Below are 25,094 nucleotides of genomic sequence, written 5' to 3'. Positions count from 1 at the left end.
AATCGACGAAGTTTAGAAATCGAGTTTCCACCTTAACTTTAGTGACACACTTATGGCATTCATATGTACTTGTCAAAAATACTGATACAAATCCTCAGGTCATCTCTACTTCCTGTTTTCCCGCAGTATTCCGGGACCTTCTGTGTCCCGCTTTGTTACCTGCCGCCAGCGCTTGGTCAGTAAAAAACCCAAGCTCAAGAAAGCAACTGCCGTCGACTCTTCGGAGGACTACACTTCTCGGGAGCATAAAAAAAGCACCACCCCTCCCAAGAGAAAAAGGCTGGAATCAAGCATGGATAGTTCCAACAGCAGCATGGCCGCCCTTCCCTTGCAAGAGAATCTCCTCAATGAGTCGGCAGATCACAACCTCAGGCCGTGCTCCAGGAAGCCCATCTTTTGCTCTACGCCCTCTGTGTGCCCGGCCAGAAAAGGGCTGGACAGAGTGCCAGTGGCTATCACCAATCAGTCCCTCAACTCCTTGTCCTTGTCCGTCAGCTGCATAGGTGTTAGCACATTGAAGGAAGACCTGGGTCAACCAAGGCAGCCATGCTCTTCACCCCCTTCTGAGAATACGGAGCAGAAGAACCAAGCAGGCCAGTCTTTCCACCACGGATACTCCTTTGATCTGTTTGCACACCCCGTTAGCGTGAACCAGACGGGTCGATGCTTTAAAACCAACACCTTCTCAGAAAGCGTACCGACTCCAGAAAGTAGCAGCTGCTTTGAGGTACCCATGAAGGACATATCGTCACCAGCTGAAGCGTTGAAGCAGAAATGTTTGGCCGAGGACTGCAATGTGAGAGTGAAGAGATTAGACCTCCTCACCGTTAGTCGACTTCGCCGCCAGACAGTCTACTTCTCTTGCTCGGACCTCCTCAGCTCCGCTGGCACCAAGCCAACAGCCGAGCCAGTTTGCGTTGACCTTCTGTCATCACCACAACCGTCCTTCGATGCCAACGATAGGGAGTCAGAAACGTCATGTGTTCCTATCAACCCTTCACTGTCACCCCAAGCTCTTTCACCACAACCGTCCTTCGATGCCAACGATGGAGAGTCAGAATCGTCATGTGTTCTTACCAACCCTTCACTGTCACCCCAAGCTCTTTCACCACAACCGTCCTTCGATGCCAACGATGGAGAGTCAGAATCGTCATGTGTTCTTACCAACCCTTCACTGTCACCCCAAGCTCTTTCACCACAACCGTCCTTCGATGCCAACGATAGGGAGTCAGAAACGTCATGTGTTCTTACCAACCCTTCACTGTCACCCCAAGCTCTTTCATCAGAAGATGAATCGATGGAGCGATCAGCCTCAGTACGTATTGTTGAATCTAGTCAGCTCACCGACAGCAGCTTTGAGTTATTCACTTGTCCAGAGTTAACAACCGACTTTTCTGTGCAACGGTCAACAGAGAAGAAGGGCATAGATGGTTCATTTGGAAAGGAATGCAAAGTTTCGGTTAAAAGGTTGGATATGTCCCAATTTAAAACTGGGTTGGTCCATAGAAAGACATCTGCAGCACAATTAGGTAATGATGAAGACGCAGTGGACACACAGTCGGAAGAAGACAGCCTCAAGATGGCTTTGATCCAGAAATGTCAAAGTGACAAGCTGGCAGTAAGAATCCGGAGAATGACTTTAGCCCAATTGAAGGAGCTGCAGGGGAAAGTCGCCAAGTCCGACTCGCTTTCAAATGCTCCAGACTCAACCGGTGGGGTTGTGACGACAACGAGAGACTCTCAAGAGATATCGTCCGTGGCTTTAGAAAAACAGTCCTCAGGTTTCGGCACCGTTGTCGCACCCGGCAAAGAAGTTCAAGATCCCGGTGTGGCGGCCAAAAGGAAAAAAAAGAAGAAGAAGAGCCCCTTGACAGGCCGGCCGGGCACAACCCGGAAGGCGTGCGTCAGCGGCCTGAGCGTGAGTCGCTGGAAGAGCGACAGCAGGATTCAAACCCCACACAGGTTTAGGAGGAGGAAGGCTGCCGACTGCACCATGGACGATCTGGTCTCAGCCCAAACTAAAGAACTGCACGTGAGTGCCGTACATGATCCTCCTTTTTTTTGGTATCTTCTCAGGGGACGACACAGAAATAGACTTAGACAAACTTTATTGATCCGCAAGGGAAATTGTTCCACACAGTAGTTCAGTTACAAAGGATGGAAGGATAATGCACAGGAAGAGGGCGAAAACAAAGGTATAAAGTACACCAAAAATGTACCATAGTAGCAATTTCAAATGTAATATTTACATATTATATATACAGGATGTAATACATACTGATATATTATTAAATAATATATACAATATATAACAAACCCCAATTGCCATGTACAATATTACAGTATATGTAACAGCTGCAGCAAAAAAAGGCCAGCATTATCAATCAATCAATCAATGTTTACTTATATAGCCCTAAATCACTAGTGTCTCAAAGGGCTGCACAAACCACTACGACATCCTCGGTAGGCCCACATAAGGGCAAGGAAAACTCACACCCAGTGGGACGTCGGTGACAATGAGGACTATGAGAACCTTGGAGAGGACGAAAGCAATGGATGTCGAGCGGGTCTAACATGATGATAAATAATACTCACTTTTGCAAGATACTGTAAATCCAGGGTTCTCCAATACCAGAGGCGGCCCAAGCGCCATTCGCAGCCAGCAGCTAATTCCCTAATGGCTCGCAAAACATTCTAACAATACCATTAAAAAAATTGCAATGATAGAGCAAAAAGGTGAACTGTAACGAGAAAAAATTGCAATGTTGACGCTAATAACACAAATACGCCAATGCAGGATGTTTTTTTTTTTTTTGTTTTTTTTAAACTGTCATCGCTCAAAAAATATTAATGAATCAAAATGTATGTTGTTATGAAATATATATATAAATTAAGGCTCTAATTACTTCACATCAACAACTCCACTCTTAAATATTTTTGGGGTAAATATTGCATATTTTGTGTGTTTGCCATAAAAAACCCACTATGTTTTTAATGACAAAAAGGAAAGAAAACAAATACAAAACCAAAAATATAACACAATTATAATCGATGGATAGAGCTGAAGTTGATCTAGGCCAGGGGTCGGGAACCTTTTTGGCGGAGAGAGCCAAAAAGCCAAATATTTTAAAATGTATTTCCGTAAGAGCCATAGTATATATTTTTTAACACTGAACACAACTAAACGCATGCATTTTTAAGTAAGACCAACATTTCTAGAGTACAATTGGTCTCTTATTCTTTGTAAAACCATTGTTATTCTGAGGTTAACTGTGCAGGGAGCGTGGCCTGCGGGCCTGCAGCGAACTGGGGTGTGCAAGGACCAGCCTTGAAATCAGCGACAGGTGCGTAGATGGCCCACTTGGGCCTTGTTATCTAATCACCTGTCGCTCTGTTATAAGCAGCAGCCAGGGGGATAGACGGGGTTGGGGTTGGAGCCAGAGCGCGAGCGAGAACGAAAGCGAAAAATAGAATTGCTGGAAAGCAACTGAAAGACTTATTGAAAAATAAAACAATATTGTTACCCTGAAACAGGCTCTCATGTCGGTGCTTGGTGGTCTGAAGAACCCCCAGGAGGGCAAGCCCCACACTAACCAATAATAAATAAATAACTCCTTACCATTAACACAACTTCTTGAACAGGTGCGGTTGAAAACGGATGGATGGATTAAAAATGCAGGAGAATGTTTTATATTTTGAACATTATTTTTAACACTGTGATTACAAGTGGAATTATTCATTACTTATCGTGTTAAGCAATGTCAGCTCAGATTTCTCCGAGAGCCAGATGCAGTCATCAAAAGAGCCACATCTGGCTCTAGAGCCATAGTTTCCCTACCCCTGATCTAGACATTTGAATTTGAAAAGTAAAATAAAATCCAAAATAACCTTTGACTTATTTTTAATCATTTTGGATCCCTAAGGAATTTTAGTGGGATGTTTTTTACTTTCATTGTTTAAAAAATAATAATGCATCAAAAGCAATGTTATGAATTGTTGACCTATTTAAGGCTCCAATGATCTCACATCAAATATAACATGTAACTTTATCTTTATTTTCTGGAGGAAACGATTGAAAATTTCTGTGTTTGCCATTAAAAACACACAAAATATTTCCTTTAACAAAAAAGGCATAAAACATTAAAATATTTATATCAGCAAATCTAGAGATTCAAGCGTTGAAAAAATATAAAACAATTATTTTTAATTTTTTTTTTGGGGACAAAAAACTTGAAGGGAGCCCTAAAGGGGAAAAACATGTATACATTGTATTGGTATTGAAAATGAAAAATACCAAAATGGTTTGGACACCCCTGTCCTATACTCTTATTCAGGGGTTCCTAACTGTTTTGCACCAGGGACCGCTTTAATGTTGGCACTACTTCCACGACCGACCTTCCACATGTGGCAGATTAATACAGCAAATAAGTGCATGATAAAATGAATACATATAAACTCACCAAAACGATGAACTCGTGGGAGCCCTTGGACTTTTCCTTTTGCAAAAAAAGCTCTACATAGACTTTTGTTTTTTACTAATTTTTGCGAGTAGTAGGCTTTTTTTTGGCTTTAGTATGTGATGGATTGTAGGTGATACATCCCATTCAAGGACAAAAGCATGGATATATAATAAAGCTAGAAATACTTGCCATTAGTTCTAGAGATGTCCGATAATGGCTTTTTTGCCGATATTGTCTAACTCTTAATTACCGATTCCGATATCAACCGATACCGATCTATACAGTCGTGGAATGAACACTTTATTATGCCTACTTTTGTTGTGATGCCCCCCACTGAATGCATTAAAGCAGTGGTTCTCAACCTTTTTTCAAGTGATGTACCCCCTGTGAACATCTTTTTAATTCATGTACCCCCTAATCACAGCAAAGCATTTTTGGTTGAAAAAAAGAGATAAAGAAGTAAAATACAGCACTATGTCATCAGTTTATGATTTATTCAATTGTATAACGGTGCAAAATATTGCTCATTTGTAGTGGTCTTTCTTGAAATATTTGGGGAAAAAAGATATAAAAATAACTTGTTGAAAAATAAACAATTGATTCAATTCTAAATAAAGATTTCTCCACATAGAAGTAATCATCAACTTAAAGTGCCCTCTTTGGTGATTGTAATAGAGATTCATCAACTTACTTCTAAACATTTCTTCACAAAAAATGAAATCTTTAACATCAATATTTATGGAACATATCCACAAAAAAATCAACACTGAATATTGCATTGTCGCATTTCTTTTTAACACTTTATGAACTTACATTCATATTTTGTTGAAGTATTATTCAAGAAATACATTTATAAAGGAGTTTTGAGTTGTTGCTATTTTTAGAATATTTAAAAAAAAATCTCACATACACCTTGGCATACCTTCACGTACCCCCATTTGAGAACCACTGCATTAAACAATGTACCAAGGTTTTCAGAAATAAATCAACTTAATTTATGGAAAAAAATGCCAACATGGAACTGCCATATTTATTATTGAAGTCACTAAGTGCATTCTTTTTTTTTTTTTAAACATGCCTCAAAACAGCAGCCTGGAATTTGGGACATGCTCTCTCTTGGTGAGGTTGAGGTGGGTCGGTATATTGTAGCGTCCCAGAAGAGTTAGTGCAGCAAGGGGTTCTAGGTATTTGTTCTGTTGTGTTACGGTGATATTATCGGACATCTCTAATTAGTTCCAATAGAGTTCTATTTCCATTCTAAAAGTTATGTATTCATATTCCGTGCAATATTTCATACAAAGACACACTAATGTTAGCTTTTTTTGGTTCAATTTTGTGTTTAAATGCATCTGTTAATGCTAACTACTTGAGTAATAATAGCAGCACTTTAACTTACCAGGCCAAAGGAGATGTGCATTTTCTTCTTTCAGCACAATTATTATATGCAACAATTTAGCACTTCTCCAACTGGCTTATGCACTTGAACTACTATGGTCACTTGGTTCCTGATCTGGCCTGATCTTAGGTTGTCAACCTGCCGCTGAATGCAGATGGAACCTAGCTTTTGGCTGCCGTTTGGCACCTTTGCATTTTATATGTTTATTCATGTGCATTGTAGCATGTAACAAACTTAGCAAATGCCAACTTCTTATCAGGAGTTTTTATAAGACGTCTACCTCCCGTGACCCCAAAAGGGAAACGCGGTAGAAAATGGCTGGATCTATGAACATGGTTATTGGTGTGTCTGCTGGGACTGGCCAAAGTTAAGTAGGAGAAAATGCGTCCGGTTAGAAATTGGACAACTGGTTCGGGACCACTGCTCTAATTCCCATGCGCCTTTTTTATTTAACTTTTATTTAACCAGAAAAAAAAATCCAGTTGAGATTAAAAAATACTTTTTCAAGGGAGTCCTGGCCAGCAGAGTTACACATAAAATGACAGGATGGACATCAAGTAAAACATTTACAGGTAACTGAGGCTCCTTTAATTGCTCTGTTTGGATTTGAAAGCATTTAAGGATAACAATTCAGTCAGCTTCCAGTGTCTTTGTAGCATGTTCCAAGCACAAGGAGCTGCATGGATAAAAAGCTTTTTTGCCCAGCTCAGTACCAGCAAACGGGACAGAGAGCAACAGCTCATCGATCGTTGGATCTGAGAGCATAAGAATCAATGTACAAATGTATCAGGGCAGTAGTCCCGGAAGCATAAACTGTCAGGTTCAAACGCCTAGCTATCTATTAAACAAGACAAGAAGCAAGGAATCAAACAGAGACAGGATTCAATTCAGCATGAGGAGAGCGCGTGGACCTGCATCCTCATACGATGTCGTTCCACGCCTCCTCCTTTACTTGGGCATTCCCTGACAGTTCAAACAAAAAGGTGCTTGGTGCGGTATCCGGTTTGCCCCCTCTCTGCTCGTAGATTTCGGGTCCTGATTAGGTCCTTCCTGTGGCTGTCTAAGATCTGAGAAACCGACACCTCTATGGCGCATTCCATTGCACACAGTGGAGGTTTACAAGCTGTTCGCCTTTTGGTTGATAAGATCAAAGACAGCTTTGTAAGCAGCAGTGGATCGCAACCACAGGCCGCAGGGCAAGCTGAACTCAAAGCAAATAAGTTTTGTGATAACTTATATACAATTATTCAATTATTGTTACACCTACTCTTTCGTTCCAAAAAGTTTCTACAAAATAAAGATTGCAGAGTAGCCCTGAGAAGGAGGTTTATGACGCACTAAATTCCTGATAAGCACTCGCGGAGATATTTCTAGATTCAAAATGTTTTATAATTTATTTTCACAAACAAAAAATATTCACCATGGTTGACTTTTTGTATAATCAAAATAACTTATTTAGTGGCAAACAAACTATATCAGTCCTCACTCCTTCAGCATGACAGACATGCTCCAGTTCGGGCTCCAGTACTCTGGAATGCCCTCCCGGTAACAGTTCGAGATGCTACCTCAGTAGAAGCATTTACGTCTCATCTTAAAACTCATCTGTATACTCTAGCCTTTAAATAGACCTCCTTTTTAGACCAGTTGATCTGCCGCTTCTTTTCTTTCTCCTATGTCCCCCCCTCCCTTGTGGAGGGGGTCCGGTCCGATGACCATGGATGAAGTACTGACTGTCCAGAGTCGAGACCCAGGATGGACCGCTCGTCGGGACCCAGGATGGACCGCTCGCCTGTATCGGTTGGGGACATCTCTACGCTGCTGATCCGCTTGAGATGGTTTCCTGTGGACGGGACTCTCACTGCTGTCTTGGAGCCACTATGGATTGAACTTTCACAGTATCATGTTAGACCCGCTCGACATCCATTGCTTTCGGTCCCCTAGAGGGGGGGGGTTGCCCACATATGAGGTCCTCTCCAAGGTTTCTCATAGTCAGCATTGTCACTGGCGTCCCACTGGATGTGAATTCTCCCTGCCCACTGGGTGTGAGTTTTCCTTGCCCTTTTGTGGGTTCTTCCGAGGATGTTGTAGTCGTAATGATTTGTGCAGTCCTTTGAGACATTTGTGATTTGGGGCTATATAAATAAACATTGATTGATTGATTGATTGATTGACAAAGAGAGCGCCCAGCTGTGCTGTCTTCTTAATTATAGGAGGAGGAAGTGGCTCACCAGGAGGAGCGTGAGCAGCTGAACACAATAATAATTAATCTAAAACATTCAATTATCAATCAAAATCATCATTGGCATTGGATTCCATTCTCAAAACAATTATTAAATAAATATTATAAACAGGCTCCAACAGGGTCATAAACAGTTCAAACAAAAAGGTGCTTGGAGCGGTGTCCGGTTTGCCCCCTCTCTGCTCGTAGATTTCGGGTCATGATAAGGGTCCTTCCTGTGGCTGTCCAAGATCTGAGAAACAGACACCTCTACAGCGCATACCATCACACACAGTGGAGGTTTACAAGCTGTTCGGCTTTTGTTTGATAAGATCAAAGACAGCTTTGTAAGCAGCAGTGGATCGTAACCACAGGCCGCAGGACAAATTGAACTCAAAGCAAACAAGTTGTGTGATAACTTATATACAATTACTCTGACATATACCTTTTCAACGTTACAAGCGCAAATCTTTAAAACCCTACTTCCTGTGTGGCCAAGAACTTTACTTTTACTATTCTTGTCGGGGTTTCTGTTTGAGCTTTCTTGACTAACTCGGTCTGTTCTTGAGTGCAGGATCTTCTCGGGCATACAAATAATTTCTCCACCCCGGTGAGAACATGTCCACTCAACCTCTCGTCGCTGCTGACGGACTTCACGCCGCACACCCAGTATTGGAATCGTCTCAAGTCCGCGCTCTCCATTCACCGCAAAGGTAGACCCTGGTAACTGTGCCCCCAGGCTCTTTTCAAACCCCCTCTCTCTTTCAGTGATGGTGACGCCGAGCAATCACAAAACTCCGGGCCCAGCAGATATCAGCCAGGTAAGACTTTGGCACAACAGAGCCAATCCACATCCAAACAATCCTCATCCAGTAGGGCTGCCGTCTTGAGTTATTTCAATCTTCCACCGAATATCCAAATGACCGTTTTTTCTTTTGTTTTACTTGACGAGCTGCATCACAAACAAACTGGCTGACACTTTCTTTTAAAAGTAAGTGGGTTGTGCCGCTCCAGTTCTACCCGCTGGTTCTGGACACAACCAGCGAGCTTCACTGGCTGTCATTCATCAGCTCATGTGGGGACTGATCACAATAAGTCTTTTTCATCACGTGCACGAATGTACTGTCAAGTGAGCCAGCGTGCCAAGGTTTTGACTTGACGGAGTATTTTCAATGTTTCTATTTCAGACCTGACAACATGTAAGTAAGTAAGTACATTTTATTTATAAAGCGCTTTTTCACTGATAAAATCACAAAGCTGACCTGTCTCCACTTGGGATGGTCTCCTGCTGGCCCCACTATGGACTGGACTCTCACTATTATGTTAAATCCATTATGAACTAGACTCTTACACTATTATGTTAGATTCACTATGGACTGGACTTTCACTATTATGTTAGATCCGCTATGGACTGGACTCTCACTATTATGTTAGATTCACTATGGACTGGACTCTCACTATTATGTTAGATCCACTATGGACTGGACTCTCACTATTATGTTAGATCCACTATGGACTGGACTCTCACACTATTATGTTGGATCCACTATGGACTGGACTCTCACACTATTATGTTAGATCCACTATGGACTGGACTTTCACTATTATGTTAGATCCACTATGGACTGGACTCTCACTATTATGTTAGATCCACTATGGACTGGACTCTCACTATTATGTTAGATCCACTATGGACTGGACTCTCACTATTATATTAGATCCATTATGAACGAGACTCTTACACTATTATGTTAGATCCACTATGGACTGGACTCTCACTATTATGTTAGATCCACTATGGACTGGACTTTCACTATTATGTTAGATCCGCTATGGACTGGACTCTCACTATTATGTTAGATCCACTATGGACTGGACTCTCACACTTTTATGTTAGACCCACTATGGACTGGACTCTCACACTATTATGTTAGACCCACTATGGACTGGACTCTCACACTATTATGTTAGATCCACTATGGACTGGACTCTCACACTATTATGTTAGATCCACTATGGACTGGACTCTCACTATTATGTTAGATCCACTATGGACTGGACTCTCACACTATTATGTTAGATCCACTATGGACTGGACTCTCACTATTATGTTAGATCCACTATGGACTGGACTCTCACTATTATGTTAGATCCACTATGGACTGGACTCTCACACTATTATGTTAGATCCACTATGGACTGGACTCTCACACTATTATGTTAGATCCACTATGGACTGGACTCTCACTATTATGTTAGATCCACTATGGACTGGACTCTCACTATTATGTTAGATCCACTATGGACTGGACTCTCACACTATTATGTTGGATCCACTATGGACTGGACTCTCACACTATTATGTTAGATCCACTATGGACTGGACTCTCACACTATTACGTTAGATCCACTATGGACTGGACTCTCACACTATTATGTTAGATCCACTATGGACTGGACTCTCACTATTATGTTAGATCCACTATGGACTGGACTCTCACTATTATGTTAGATCCACTATGGACTGGACTCTCACTATTACGTTAGATCCACTATGGACTGGACTCTCACACTATTATGTTAGATCCACTATGGCTAAAAATAAAATCTTGGATTTGTTTTTGAAAAAATGTATATACAATTTTTCCGAGCCCCCCCCACACACTTTTTAAAGAAACCAACAAATACAAATGGCTTTTATTTAATGAATAATGAGTAGTTTGAAATGTCAATGCAGGCACTGCATCTTATGTCAATTATTATCAAATGGGTTCTTTTTTAAATTGGAATTTCTAAAAAAATAAATAAATACATTTTCAAAAAACTAAACAGATGAAATTGAGCTATTCAAGCTAATTCTGTCTTTTTACTGTGATGCTTTCCCTCATATGTAGATCCAGGGTTTCCCCTTAATGTAATTGAATGTGGTGTGCCGCCATTGCATTTTTATCACCGTCACACTTTGAAAATATATTTTTTTCTGCTTTTACTTGAAAACAATTGAAAGTAATATGATATATTGTAGCCTCCAGAAGAAATCACAAAGTCTGACACTATTTTTAACTAATATTACCAATCTTATGATCACAAACGGCAAAATTCCAATAGGTAAACCTTTTTTTTACTCTGTACGCATTGTGTAAACATTTCGTCTGGTGAGTCTGTGCTTCCCTGGACACACAACAACACTTTGAGACCGGACTTTCTGCTCCGCCGCTCCCAGTCTGTGGAACGCGCTCCCTGACCACCTGAGCGCACCACAGACTGTGGATGCTTTTAAAAAAGGCTTAAAACCCTTAGTTTTAAAAAAGCCTTTTTTAGATATGTGCGTTATAGCTGTTAGGCTGTTCTAGTTTTTATTTGTATTTATTTTTATTCTTTTATTTTGTTTTTTTATACACTGCAGCACTTTGAGGACGTTTGCTCAATGTAAAGTGCTTTCACAAATAAAATCTTTTACTTCCTCATTCTCCGCCAATCACCTTTCAGGCACAGACTGTGTGTTTGTGACCATTGTAATTCAGACCACACATATATAAAACAATAACATGAGGTGGTCGTTGGAGTATGAATTGATACATATAGCCTTTTATTTGCGCTTTATTGACAAGTGATTAAATTTCTTCAAGGTTTGCAGTCATATTTTATCCAACTGTTTTTCCTGGACCTCGCATGAAAATGTCTTTCAAACGTAAACATGTGCGTGCGGAAAAAAATTGTCCTGGCTGAATTTCCAAGCATTAAAATTGTTATCTTTACGGTTTTTCCAGATTTGTGCAGCCTTACTGTCCAGAATGAATGAAACGCACACTTGTCACTTTCTGCTTCCTCCAGCTCATGTCCGACGTGGATCTGTCCGACGCAGAGAAAGTGTACGCAGAGTGCGGCCAGCCGGGCCCCCTGCCGTGGACGCAGTGTATTTCCCCACAACGCATGAAACAGTGTGTCAAGATTGGGGAGGGGACGTTTGGCGAGGTCTTCTCCACCAGCAACGCCTCCGGGGAGGTGGTTGCACTCAAAGTACGTGTGCACACATCACATACATATGTGATCGCCATGGTTATTCGTCACTTCAGTTATTTGTTCGTTAGCTATTTGATATGCTCCTTAGCTTGCTAGCAACATAATAACTTGGTGAAAGCTATCAGGAAATGTCAAAATTTGTTTTCGTATTAAGTGATTAGATTTTGTGCTTCATCCGGATGACTTGCAGTACAATGTTGTGAAGGATAAAGATGCATTGTGTTGATTAAAAAACAGCAACAACCTTTTATGATAAGAACTAGAGATGCGCGGATAGGCAATTATATAATCCGCAACCGCATCACTAAAGTCGTCATTCATCCGCCACTCACCCGAACCAACATTTCATTAAAGCCACAACCGCCCGCCATCCGCCCGTTGTTATATATCTAATATAGACGATGCAAGGCATTAGTGAGGTTAGAAAGTGTAACTCCCTCCAAATAGCACAGACACAATGGCTTTCTTGAACTGATTTATTTGAAGGCTTACTTTCCCTTCAAATTCACCGTGAAAACTGTAATAAATAAAGCAGGTTACAAACGTAAAAATAATAACATGCACAGCATGCGGATCAAACATGTTACCAAGTAAAATACCAACAAATGACAGATACCTCGTTGGCCATAGGAATAGGAAGTAGCTTCCTTACATCCGTCGACAGACCAAACGAGACACTTCAAAATAAAAGTATGCCCACAAACTGTTTCAAAGAGTGCTGCTCGTTTTTCGTATGTGGGTAACAACATTGAACTATTTATAAATGGTTGATTTCTATAGGCTAGTAAGGTAAAGTGTTGTAGCTGACAAGTTTGGGCTACCTTGCTTCTGCAGCCTTCATCAGAGGTGTCACGTGATGTTAGCGTGACCTTGTCTGTGACGTGTTATATGGATTGTGAATTGTGAATTATATTTATATAGCGCTTTTTCTCATGTGACTCAAAGCGCTTTACATAGTGAAACCCAATATCTAAGTTACATTTAAACCAGTGTGGGTGGCACTGGGAGCAGGTGGGTAAAATGTCTTGCCCAAGGACACAACGGCAGTAACTAGGATGGCACAAGCGGGAATCGAACCTGCGACCCTCAAGTTGCTGGCACGGCCGAGGTACCAACCGAGCTATGCCGCCCATATAATTGTACCATCCAGTGTTGTCAGGTACAACACTTGACCTACTAGCCTATATAAATCAACCATTTATAAATACACGTCAGTAGGCTAAATGAAGCTCTTCAACATCAATCAATCATCAATCAATGTTTACTTATATAGCCCTAAATCACTAGTGTCTCAAAGGGCTGCACAAACCACCACGACATCCTCGGTAGGCCCACATAAGGGCAAGGAAAACTCACACCCAGTGGGACATTGGGTGGGACATAACATTTAACTATGTATAATGTAGCGGCTGGCTATGGGGTGTTAGCCAATGACTTTTGCTGGGGGGGCGGGACTTCCGGGAGAGATCGGGAAGTGACGTTATCGAAAGGAAGTGAGAGTTCGCGTTGTCCCGGGAAAAGCGAGACATGAGAGCTGTTGTGTGGTTGTATTACATCTTGTGCAATAAAGACAAGACAAACCAAGAAGTTTTATGAGCCTACATTCCTGGGATTATTACAATATATATTTCCGAATTGGTTCAACCGCCACCCGCCCGAATCTGTGAAGTGAAGTGAAGTGAAGTGAATTATATTTATATAGCGCTTTTTCTCTAGTGACTCAAAGCGCTTTACATAGTGAAACCCAATATCTAAGTTATATTCAAACCAGTGTGGGTGGCACTGGAAGCAGGTGGGTAAAGTGTCTTGCCCAAGGACACAACGGCAGAGATTCGGATGGCGGAAGCGGGAATCGAACCTGCAACCCTCAAGTTGTTGGCACGGCCACTCTACCAACCGAGCTAAGCCGCTAAATCTATTTAAAAGCTTTTTTTTTTGTCATGTCACCCGCCCGACCCGCAAACGGTGCATCTCTAATAAGAACATTTAAACTAAATGAAGTGAAATTGTATAAAGTGCTTGTATTTGTGTTATATAACTTGTTTGTAGTGTATTCTTTATTGGGATGTAGTAGTACACAAATACATCAATCTTAGTATGTACAACAAAGGCATTTAATGTATCCTATTTCTTTAATCACTCATATAGACTAGGGATGGGTCGATTATTGACTGCGCCAATTTTTGAGGTTCGATTTTTGTCATTTTGACATACAGCATATACAATATATACACATATTATAGCAGTATTTAATAGGGGTGTAACATTTTTTGGTTTCTTCGCAAATTGTTATTTGTAACAGTTCTTAATCGATTAGATAAATACCGTATTTTTCGGAGTATAAGTCGCTCTGTAGTATAAGTCGCGCCTGCATAAAATCCATAATAAAGAAGGGAAAAAAAAACATATAAGTCCCACTGGAGTATAAGTCGCATTTTTGGGGGAAATTTATTTGATAACACCCAACACCAAGAATAGACATTTGAAAGGCAATTTAAAAGAAATAAAGAATAGTGAAGAACAGGCTGAATAAGTGTAGGTTATATGAGGCATAAATAACCAACTGCTATGTTAACCTAACATATTATGGTAATAACTATAACATATAGAACATGCTATACCTTTACCAAACAATCTGTCACTCCTAATCCATAAATCCCATGAAATCTTCTTCCTGGATGTCGCTTCTAAACAACTCTGCCAACTCCAAAGGTATGCGCCGCTTCCTCTTGTCCTTTTCTGCTGCATATTTCACTACGTCCAGCTTGTATTCTGCTGTACATGATTTCCTTTTTGCTGCCATTTTTGTTCAGCCCTTCTCACTTTTTATAAGTTACCGCCAACGATGAAATGATCCATTTTAATAGCTACGGCAGTAGCATATAGCAGTTAGCATTCCATAATCCACAATGCACTTCTGCCATGACCCCTTTCCCGCCGAATTCTTATTGGTTGACGTGTGTGTGACGATTGCTGACATTATCTTGTCTCTTCCGCGAATTAGATAAATAATATTATTTTTAAAACGCTCTCTACCTCTAACAACAAAAAAGCTGTGAAAACGATGATGCTTTGTTCCAAATTTAAGTTGTTTGATGAATGTGAATAAGCCTACGGCTTTGCATTTTGTTTATTATATAAATATATATTTTTGTATTCTATTTTTATTATTTTGAACTTACAACCACCTGGCGCTGTTTTGTACTGTTTTCATAATGTTTTATATTGTTGTTTGACGTACTGTTTGTAATTGTTGAAATTTATAAATAAACCTTTTCAATTTAAAAAAAATAAAAATAAAAAATATTATTTGATATTTTACGGTAATGTGTTAATAATTTCACACATACAGTAAGTCGCTCCTGAGTATATGTCGCACCCCCGGCCAAATTATGAAAAAAACTGCGACTTATAGTCAGAAAAATAAGGTACACTTTTAGTAGTGATTTCCCTTTCTGCATGAAAGTTTAAAAGTAGCATATATTAATGCAGTATGAAGAAGAATGTTTTAATGTAGACACATAGAATTATCATACTGGTGTAATTATATGCATCAAGTGTTCATTCAAGGCTGAGGCAAAATATCCAGATATATATCGTGTATCGCGTTATGGCCTAAAAACATCGAGATATTAAAGGGGAACATTATCACAATTTCAAAAGGGTTAAAAACAATAAAAATTAGTTCCCAGTGGCTTGTTGTATTTTTTGAATTTTTTTTCAAAATTTTACTGGTCTCGGAATATACCTAAATAAAGCTTTAAAATGCCTTATTTTCGCTATCTTCGAAACCACTATCCATTTCCCTGTGACGTCATACAGTGCTGCCAATGTAAACAAACAATGGGAATACCACAGCAAGATATAGCGACATTAGCTCGGATTCAAACTCAGATTTCAGCGACTTAAGCGATTCAACAGATTACGCATGTATTGAAACAGATGGGTGGAGTATGAAAGTATTGAAGAAGAAACTGAAGCTATTGAGCGAATAGCTATTGACGCTATTCATAGCCATAGCATGGCCGAATAGCTGCGTTAGCATCGCCGGTAAAATGTGCGGACCAAACGATCAGGACTTTTGTATCTTGTGACACTGGAGCAACTTAAATCCGTCGATTGGTAAGTGTTTTTTTCGCATTAAATGTGGGTGGAAGGAAACGTAATATAGTTGCAAAAAAAATCTACAGGTTATCCATACATCTCTGTGCCATGTCTGCTTTAGCACCTCCGGTAAATAGCATGTTAGCATCGATTAGCGTAGCATGTTAGTATCGATTAGCTGGCAGTCAACATCAACAAAACTCACCTTTGTGATTTTGTTGACTATCGTTGCAAATGCATCTGCAGGTTATCCATACATCTCTGTGCCATGTCTACTTTAGCACCGCCAGTAAATAGCATGTTAGAGTCGATTAGCGTAGACTGTTAGCATCGATTAGCTGGCAGTCACGCCGCGACCAAATATGTCTGATTAGCACATAAGTCAACAACATCAACACAACTCACCTTTGTGATTTCGTTGACTTTATCGTTGCAAATGCATCTGCAGGTTATCCATACATCTCTGTGCCATGTCTGCCTTAGCATCGCCGGTCAAATGTGGAGACACTCTGGCACATTCAATGGGGGTCTGGCGGCAGACACTTTTGCATATTCGGGCCTGTGGTGCAACTTGAATCCCTCCCTGTTAGTGTTGTTACACCCTCCGACAACACACCGTCAAGGCATGATGTCTCCAAGGTTCCAAAAAATAGTCGAAAAAACGGAAAATAACAGAGCTGAGACCCAATGTTTACAATGTATTGAAAATTAAAATGGCGGCTGTGTTACCTCGGCGACGTCACATTCTGACGTCATCGCCTCCAGCGCGATAAACAGAAAGGCGTTTAATATCGCCCAGCCATAATTTAACTACTAATAGTCTGTATCGGTATCGGCCCTGTGATAAACCTATGGATCAATCTCTAATACAGACTGTGGTCCATGTCCTTCTAGGTCATTCCAGTGGAGGGCAGTGAGAAGGTGAATGAAGAAGACCAGAAGACGTTAGGGGAGATTCTCCATGAGATTATCATCTCCAAGTAATTATTCACGTCATCATTCAGTCGCTCCATCTTTCACTGTGTGCTTCAATCATTCCTCATGCCGCAGTTTTGCTGGAATACCGGAGTCTATGATCTTACAAGCAATGTTGCATTGTTGCAGGGAGCTGAGCAGCCTGAAGGACAAACAGCAGAACCAGACCAGCAGCTTCATTGGACTCAAAGAGTAAGTCCGTACACCTGCTGACTTGGGATTTGACAATTTTTCCAATTTTGATTTCCATTTCCATTATGGTTTCTCCCGATTAATGGGCAGCGGCGCTTGTGATGGTGAAATAGAGGAGGTGCGAATGAGTTAGAAAAGAGCATGTCTAGTTATTTAAAATAGGGGTTAAATCACCCAAATGATTCCAGGGCGCGGCCACCGCTGCTGCTTACTGCTCCCTTCACCTCCCAGGGGGTGATCAAGAGTGATGGGTCACATGCAAAGAATCATTTCACTGCACCTAGTGTGTGTGTGACAATCATTGGTACCGTATTTTCCGGATTATAAGGCGCACCTTCAACGAATGGCCTATTTTAAAACTGTGTTCATATATAAGGCGCACCGCATTATAAGGCGCATGGAATAGATGCTACAGTAGAGGCTGGGGTTATGTTATGCATCCTTTAGATGGAGCTGCGCTAAAGGGAATGTCAACAAAACAGTCAGACAGGTCAGTCAAACTTTATTAATAGATTACAAACCAGCGTTCTGACAACTCTGTTCACTCCCAAAATGAATACACAGCTGTTTTATTATTTTTGCCGATTCAATAAACACGTAAAAAACAGTCTGATACTGTGACGGTAAATCAAACGTTAGTGCAATCACAATATAGTAACACTGGAAATAGTGCAAAGCAATAATCAGAGGTGGGTAGAGTAGCCAGAAATTGTACTCAAGTAAGAGTACTGTTACTTTCGAGATGTATTACTCAAGTAAAAGTAAGGAGTAGTCACCCAAATATTTACTTGAGTAAAAGTAAAAAGTATGTTGTGAAAAAACTACTCAAGTACTGAGTAACTGATGAGTAACCTGATTACGGCAACAAATAATGCACAAAAACATAAAAATAGCAATGAGCAAATTCAGAGCCAGGAATATCTCTTAAGCAACTAAAACAATAATATATATTAAATAATAGTACATTAAAATAAAATTTAAAAAATGGCACATTGAGCCACAATAGGCTCAGTAGGCATTCATTGATTTGATTGATTGATTAAAACTTGTATTAGTAGATTGCACAGTACAGTACATATTCCGTACAATTGACCACTAAATGGTAACACCCCAATAAGTTTTTCAACGTTTATCAATTACTTAGTAAATGATCAAGTCGAGGTGATCTACCTCATATATACATACACACACATATCATACATACACACACAAATCATATATATATATATATATATACATACATTTATATATACAGTATAGCATTTATATTAATTTTTTTTGCCGTTTTTGTTGACATGTTGAAGGTGTTTTAATGAATATACAAGCATGTTTAACTTATAGATTCCTATCTTTCATGAAGACAAGAATATAAATTGGTGTATTACCTGATTCTGATGACTTGCATTGATTGGACTCAGACGTCCACGTTTTCAAATGGAGGAGAAAAAAGTTCCTCTTTTCTGTCTAATACCACATGAAAGTAGTTGGTTTTTGGCATCTTATCTGCCCAGCTTCCATATTCGTTTTTAAACACTTTACAAGAAATACATTGGCGGCAAACTCCGTAGTTTGCTAGCTTGTTTGCGCTGGCTTTCGGAGACTCTTATTTTGTTAGCGCAGGCACGATGGAGCGGCGCTTTTATTGTGAAGACAGGAACTGTGCGATCAGTCTGTAGGCTTATGACGGGAAGTACGGTTGAAATAAAAAGTGCCTTTTTTCCTTTACACTTTTTATTGATTGATTGAAACTTGTATTAGTAGATTGCACAGTACACTACATATTCTGCACAATTGACCACTAAATGGTAACACCCCAATAAGTTTTTCAACTTTTTTAGGTCTGATTCGACGTGTGACGGTCACGTGACCGCCTGGTTTTGTTTGATTGGTCCAACGTCACCAGTGACTGCATGTGATTGGTGAAACGCAGGCATGCGTAGATTCTACTTTGAAGCTCTGTCATTAACCAAAACAAACATTAATAGATCGATAAAAAAAGTAGCAAGTAGCGAGCTTAATGTAGATAAATGGAACTGAGTAAAAGTAGCGTTTCTTCTCTATAAATATACTCAAGTAAAAGTATGTTGCATAAAAACTACTCGTAAAAGTACAATTTATCCCAAAAGTTACTCAAGTAAATGTAACGGAGTAAATGTAGCGCGTTACTACCCACCTCTGGCAATAATATATCAATATCTCAACGTTGCTCAAACCATAATGTAACACAACACAACACACAAAATAAACATGTAAAGCTCACTTTATTAAGTTATTTCTCGTCCACCAATCCCTCAAATTCTTCTTCTTCAGTGTTCAAATCAAACAGTTGGTCGAATACGGCATCCAACATGCCCGGCTCCGTCTCGTCAAAGTCGTCATTAAAAGAGTCAGTGTCGCTGCTGTTGATGTTAAATTCTCTCGCTGCTGCTCTATTCACGTCTTCTACTGTGTGACTCATCGCCTTGACTTTAAACTCTGCGTCGTAGGAGCCATTTTGGGGTCTTTACACACAGAAACAGCACGCCTCCCGCAGTCATATATCCCAGCATGCACCGTGCGCTTCTTCTTCTACGGGGGAAAATAAGGTCGGCGGCTGTAGAAGAAGAAGCGCACTTCTTCTACTACGGGGGAAAATGAAATTGGCGACTGCTTACCGTAGTTGCGAGACCTCCATCCATCCATTTCTACCGCTTATTGTGGCTCAATATTGGTTCATATATAAGGCGCACTGTCAGCTTTTGAGAACATTTGAGGTTTTTAGGTGCGCCCTATAGTGCGGAAAATACAGTACTCATTTATTTTATATGCTGTGGGGGGAAAAAAGAAGCAAATATTACGGTAAAATTGTGGCGACTGAGCTTACAGTTTTTAACAGATTTGGTTTCGTAAAAAAAGACATAATTATCAAACACATAGACAATCATACACGTTTTAAATATTGTTACGTTCCCAGATGGCTCTGACTCTAGGGATTGTTGGACAACAAGACAACACTAGCCTAGCTTGGGAATACAGGTGCTGTCAAAGGAGTGAACAAAACACACCAAAAGATACCTCAGAAAAAGAAAAGTAAGCTTACTAACTAAAGCTATTTAAACCAAAAAACTACTCTGGCCAAAAAGGGGGTCCAAAACCTCCAAGGGTGACAGCCAACACCAAGCCTGGAGTCCTACGTGTGTAGTGTATAGAGGCCTCTGTCTAACCCTCCCTATGACTAGGCTGCACACTAAACAGACACTTACAAAACACAAACAGGTGAGAGGTAAAAAAAAAAAATTAAGACAAAAAAAAACCGGGTGGCCAAGGTTAACAAAGAGTTGAGCAAAAATGCATCCAAAACAAAGTAGCGTCAAAGACAAAGTGAAGTATATCAAGGCTACACACAGCATGTCAGAAAAAGAATCAACACTCCTCCAGTGGTGAGCAGGTGGTTTTAAGCAGGATGGGAGCACCAATGGCTGGCTGATTAACAGGGGAAATGAGGAGCAGCTGCGAACAGGAAGCAGTTGATTGGCAGCAGAGACAGTAGAAACAATAGAAGAAGAAACAAACCCCGTAACATATATACACATTTATATTCATACTGTATATTATTCACTGTTAAAAGCGGCCCTCTGAGGTTAACCGTAGCTGCGATGTGGCCCTCAATGAAATCGGGTTTGACACGACTGGTGTCAAAGGTTACAAACAAAACGGAATAAAAACAAAACGGATAAACTCAATGTTATTGTTTTTTATGTTGCCATTGTTATTTAAATGTATTGTTATTGCTATTATTATTATTCTACTTATTATCGTCGGAACGACACAGGAAGTCATCCATACCGACATCCATGACACTCTATAATGCATATGTTCCTTTTTGAGTGTACTAGAATGTATAATAGACTATATTTATATTATTCACATGTGAATAATGCTGTATAATATACTGTATTTATATTATTCACACGTGAATAATGCTGTATAATAGACTGTATTAATATTATTTACATGTGAATAATGCTGTATAATAGACCGTATTAATATTATTCACATGTGAATAATGCTGTATAATAGACCGTATTTATATTATTCAAATGTGAATAATGCTCACTAATATACCTATTTATATTACTTACATGTGAATATTGCTGTATAATAGACTGTATTTATATTATTCACATGTGAATAATGCTGTATAATAGACTTTATTTATATTATTCACATGTGAATAATGCTGTATAATAGACTGTATTAATATTATTTACATGTGAATAATGCTGTATAATAGACCGTATTAATATTATTCACATGTGAATAATGCTGTATAATAGACCGTATTTATATTATTCAAATGTGAATAATGCTCACTAATATACCTATTTATATTACTTACATGTGAATATTGCTGTATAATAGACTGTATTTATATTATTCACATGTGAATAATGCTGTATAATAGACTGTATTTATATTATTCAAATGTGAATAATGCTGTATAATAGACTGTATTAATATTATTCACATGTGAATAATGCTGTATAATAGACCGTATTTATATTATTCAAATGTGAATAATGCTGACTAATATACCTATTTATATTATTCACATGTGAATAATGCTGTATAATAGACTGTATTTATATTATTCACATGTGAATAATGCTGTATAATAGACTTTATTTATATTATTCACATGTGAATAATGCTGTATAATAAACCGTATTTATATTATTCAAATGTTAATAATGCTGACTAATATACTGTATTTATATTACTTACATGTGAATATTGCTGTATAATAGACTGTATTTATATTATTCACATGTAAAAAATACCCAAGTGTTTATTGTTTATTGTGAGTGAACTGTGGTGCTGAATTTCCCCCAGGGATCAATAAATTACTTTCTATTCTATTCTATTCTATTCTATTCTATTCATTACTAATTAATACCCAGGTTTTTTTAAGTTCAGTTTTGCTGCTACAATAAGTACTCATGTTTTCAAATAAATGAATGATCGTGATTCCATACTCAATCAAACTGATTGTATTATGTTTGCCATAACCGTCCAGTTTCTGTTTTTGACGAGATCTGATTGTACCTTGTAGTCTTCACTGTGTCCGAGGCTGCTACCCTCCAGAGTTCCTCAAGGCTTGGGACACCTTCGATCAGAAAAAGGGCTCTGAGAACGACAGACCCGGTATTTCTTCTCACAAGTACACAATAATATCTATGAATAACTAGTCATCAACCCACATTATAGACTCCATTTCATGACTAATCAGTATTTCATAGTTTCCCCTTTGCTTTCTGTAGATTTCTTCAAAAAGGACCAGTTATTTATCATCCTGGAGTTTGAGTTTGGCGGCGTGGACCTCGAGAACAGCAACGGAACGGTATGCAGCCATCGTGATGTCATCTGTGGGCTGGGTTTTGTAACAATGTAGTGCAGGTTCCTTTTGTGCTTCAACTAGAGAATAACATGTTGTCGCTCACGATTGACTTGAACCTGCCCTCGTCTTTTGTCCTCAAGCTGTCGTCGTTGGCCGTGGCAAAGAGTATCCTTCATCAGGTGACCGCCGCCTTGGCTGTGGCTGAGCAGCAGCTGCACTTTGAACATAGGTACTCATCAGTCATCAATCAAAGTTGATTTATATAGCCCTTAATCACAAGTGTCTCAAAGGGCTGTACAAGCCTCAACGGCACTCTTCTTTAACCCTTCTACTGCAACTTGATTCTGGATCCGTGTTGGTAACTGTAGAGGTACAAACCCCGTTTCCATATGAGTTGGGAAATTGTGTTAAATATAAATATAAACGGAACACAATTATTTGCAAATCCTTTTCAACCCATATTCTGTTGAATATGCTACAAAGACAACATATTTGATGTTCAAACTCATAAACTTTATTTTTTTATTTTTTGCAAATAATTAGTTTAGAATTTCATGGCTGCAACACGTGCCAAAGTAGTTGGGAAAGGGCATGTTCACCACTCTGTTACGTCACCTTTTCTTTCAACAACACTCAATAAACGTTTGGGAACTGAGGAAACTAATTGTTGAAGCTTTGAAAGTGGAATTCTTTCCCATTCTTGTTTTATGTAGAGCTTCAGTCCTTCAACAGTCCGGGGTCTCCGCTGTCCTATTTTACGCTTCATAATGCGCCACACATTTTCCATGGGAGACAGGTCTGGACTGCAGGCGGGCCAGGAAAGTACCCGCACTCTTTTTTTACCAAGCCACGCTGTTGTAACACGTGCTGAATGTGGCTTGGCATTGTCTTGCTGAAATAAGCAGGGGCGTCCATGAAAAAGACGGCGCTTAGATGGCAGCATATGTTGTTCCAAAACCTTTATGTACCTTTCAGCCTTAATGGTGCCTTCACAGATGTGTAAGTTACCCATGCCTTGGGCACTAATGCACCCCCATACCATCACACATGCTGGCTTTTACACTTTGCATCGATAACAGTCTGGATGGTTCGCTTCCCCTTTGGTCCGGATGACACGATGTTGAATATTTGCAAAATTTGAAATGTGTACTCGTCAGACCAAAGAACACTTTTCCACTTTGCATCAGTCCATCTTAGATGATCTCGGGCCCAGAGAAGCCAGCAACGTTTCTGGATGTTGTTGATAAATGGCTTTGGCTTTGCATAATAGAGCTTTAACTTGCCCTTACAGATTTAGCGACCAACTGTATTTAGTGACAGTGGTTTTCTGAAGTATTCCTGAACCCATGTGGTGATATCCTTTAGAGATTGATGTGGGTTTTTGATAGAGTGCAGTCTGAGGGAGCAAAGGTCACGGTCATTCAATGTTGGTTTCCAGCCATGCCGCTTACGTGGAGTGATTTCTCCAGATTCTCTGAACCTTTTGATGATATTATGGAGCGTAGATGTTGAAATCCCTAAATTTCTTGCAATTGCACTTTGAGAAAGGTTGTTCTTAAACTGTTTGACTATTTGCTCACGCAGTTGTGGACAAAAGGGTGTACCTCGCCCCATCCTTTCTTGTGAAAGACTGAGCATTTTTTGGGAAGCTGTTTTTATAGCCAATCATGGCACCCACCTGTTCCCAATTAGCCTGTACACCTGTGGGATGTTCCAAATAAGTGTTTGATGAGCATTCCTCAACTTTATCAGTATTTATTGCCACCTTTCCCAACTTCTTTGTAACGCGTTGCTGGCATCAAATTCTAAAATTAATGATTATTTGCAAAAAAAAAAAATAAAGTTTATGAGTTTGAACATGAAATATGTTGTCTTTGTAGCATATTCAACTGAATATGGCTTGAAAAGGATTTGCAAATCATTGTATTCTGTTTATATTTACATCTAACACAATTTCCCAACTCATATGGAAACAGGGTTTGTACTTTACCTCCACTAGGGGCAAAGTTGGAAAGATTCTTTAAAATATGACTCTACTGCTTCTACATACATCATGTCGTTAGATATGTTATTTAAATTTTTTAGGTTCTCTCAACCTATGCCGTTTTATTTATTTTTTTATATATATAAAGGGATCTCCACTGGGGCAACGTCTTGGTTAAAACAACAAAAGACAAGACGGGGAACTTCCTCCTGAACGGAACAGCCCACTCTATGGAAACCAAAGGGGTGCTCGTCCGCATCATCGATTATTCTCTCTCCCGACTGGAAATTGGTGAGTTGAAAGCCTCACAATTTCTCACATGGAATACACAATCTTCACAGCCTGCGTTCAGTTGGATGAGATGA

The 25,094-nt window shown here is 39.7% G+C and overlaps 1 protein-coding gene across 1 annotated transcript in view; it reads left to right on the top strand.

Annotated features, from left to right (window-relative positions):
- The window catches only part of haspin (histone H3 associated protein kinase), a 45,007-nt gene that overhangs the window by 17,276 nt on the left and 2,637 nt on the right, over window positions 1-25,094 (top strand). Inside the window, exons 5-14 of the mRNA XM_061916237.1 lie at window positions 127-2,032; window positions 8,649-8,787; window positions 8,843-8,895; window positions 11,909-12,094; window positions 17,096-17,181; window positions 17,306-17,368; window positions 22,461-22,552; window positions 22,669-22,748; window positions 22,886-22,974; window positions 24,878-25,020. Of these exons, the coding sequence (XP_061772221.1) occupies window positions 127-2,032; window positions 8,649-8,787; window positions 8,843-8,895; window positions 11,909-12,094; window positions 17,096-17,181; window positions 17,306-17,368; window positions 22,461-22,552; window positions 22,669-22,748; window positions 22,886-22,974; window positions 24,878-25,020 (2,837 nt within the window). The remainder of the gene's footprint in view (window positions 1-126; window positions 2,033-8,648; window positions 8,788-8,842; window positions 8,896-11,908; window positions 12,095-17,095; window positions 17,182-17,305; window positions 17,369-22,460; window positions 22,553-22,668; window positions 22,749-22,885; window positions 22,975-24,877; window positions 25,021-25,094) is intronic.

Source organism: Nerophis ophidion, linkage group LG01 (genome assembly GCF_033978795.1).
Source record: "Nerophis ophidion isolate RoL-2023_Sa linkage group LG01, RoL_Noph_v1.0, whole genome shotgun sequence".
Classification (NCBI taxonomy): Eukaryota; Metazoa; Chordata; class Actinopteri; order Syngnathiformes; family Syngnathidae; genus Nerophis; species Nerophis ophidion.
Note: the sequence above shows the minus strand (reverse complement) of the source record. Positions and strands in the feature narration are given on the sequence as shown.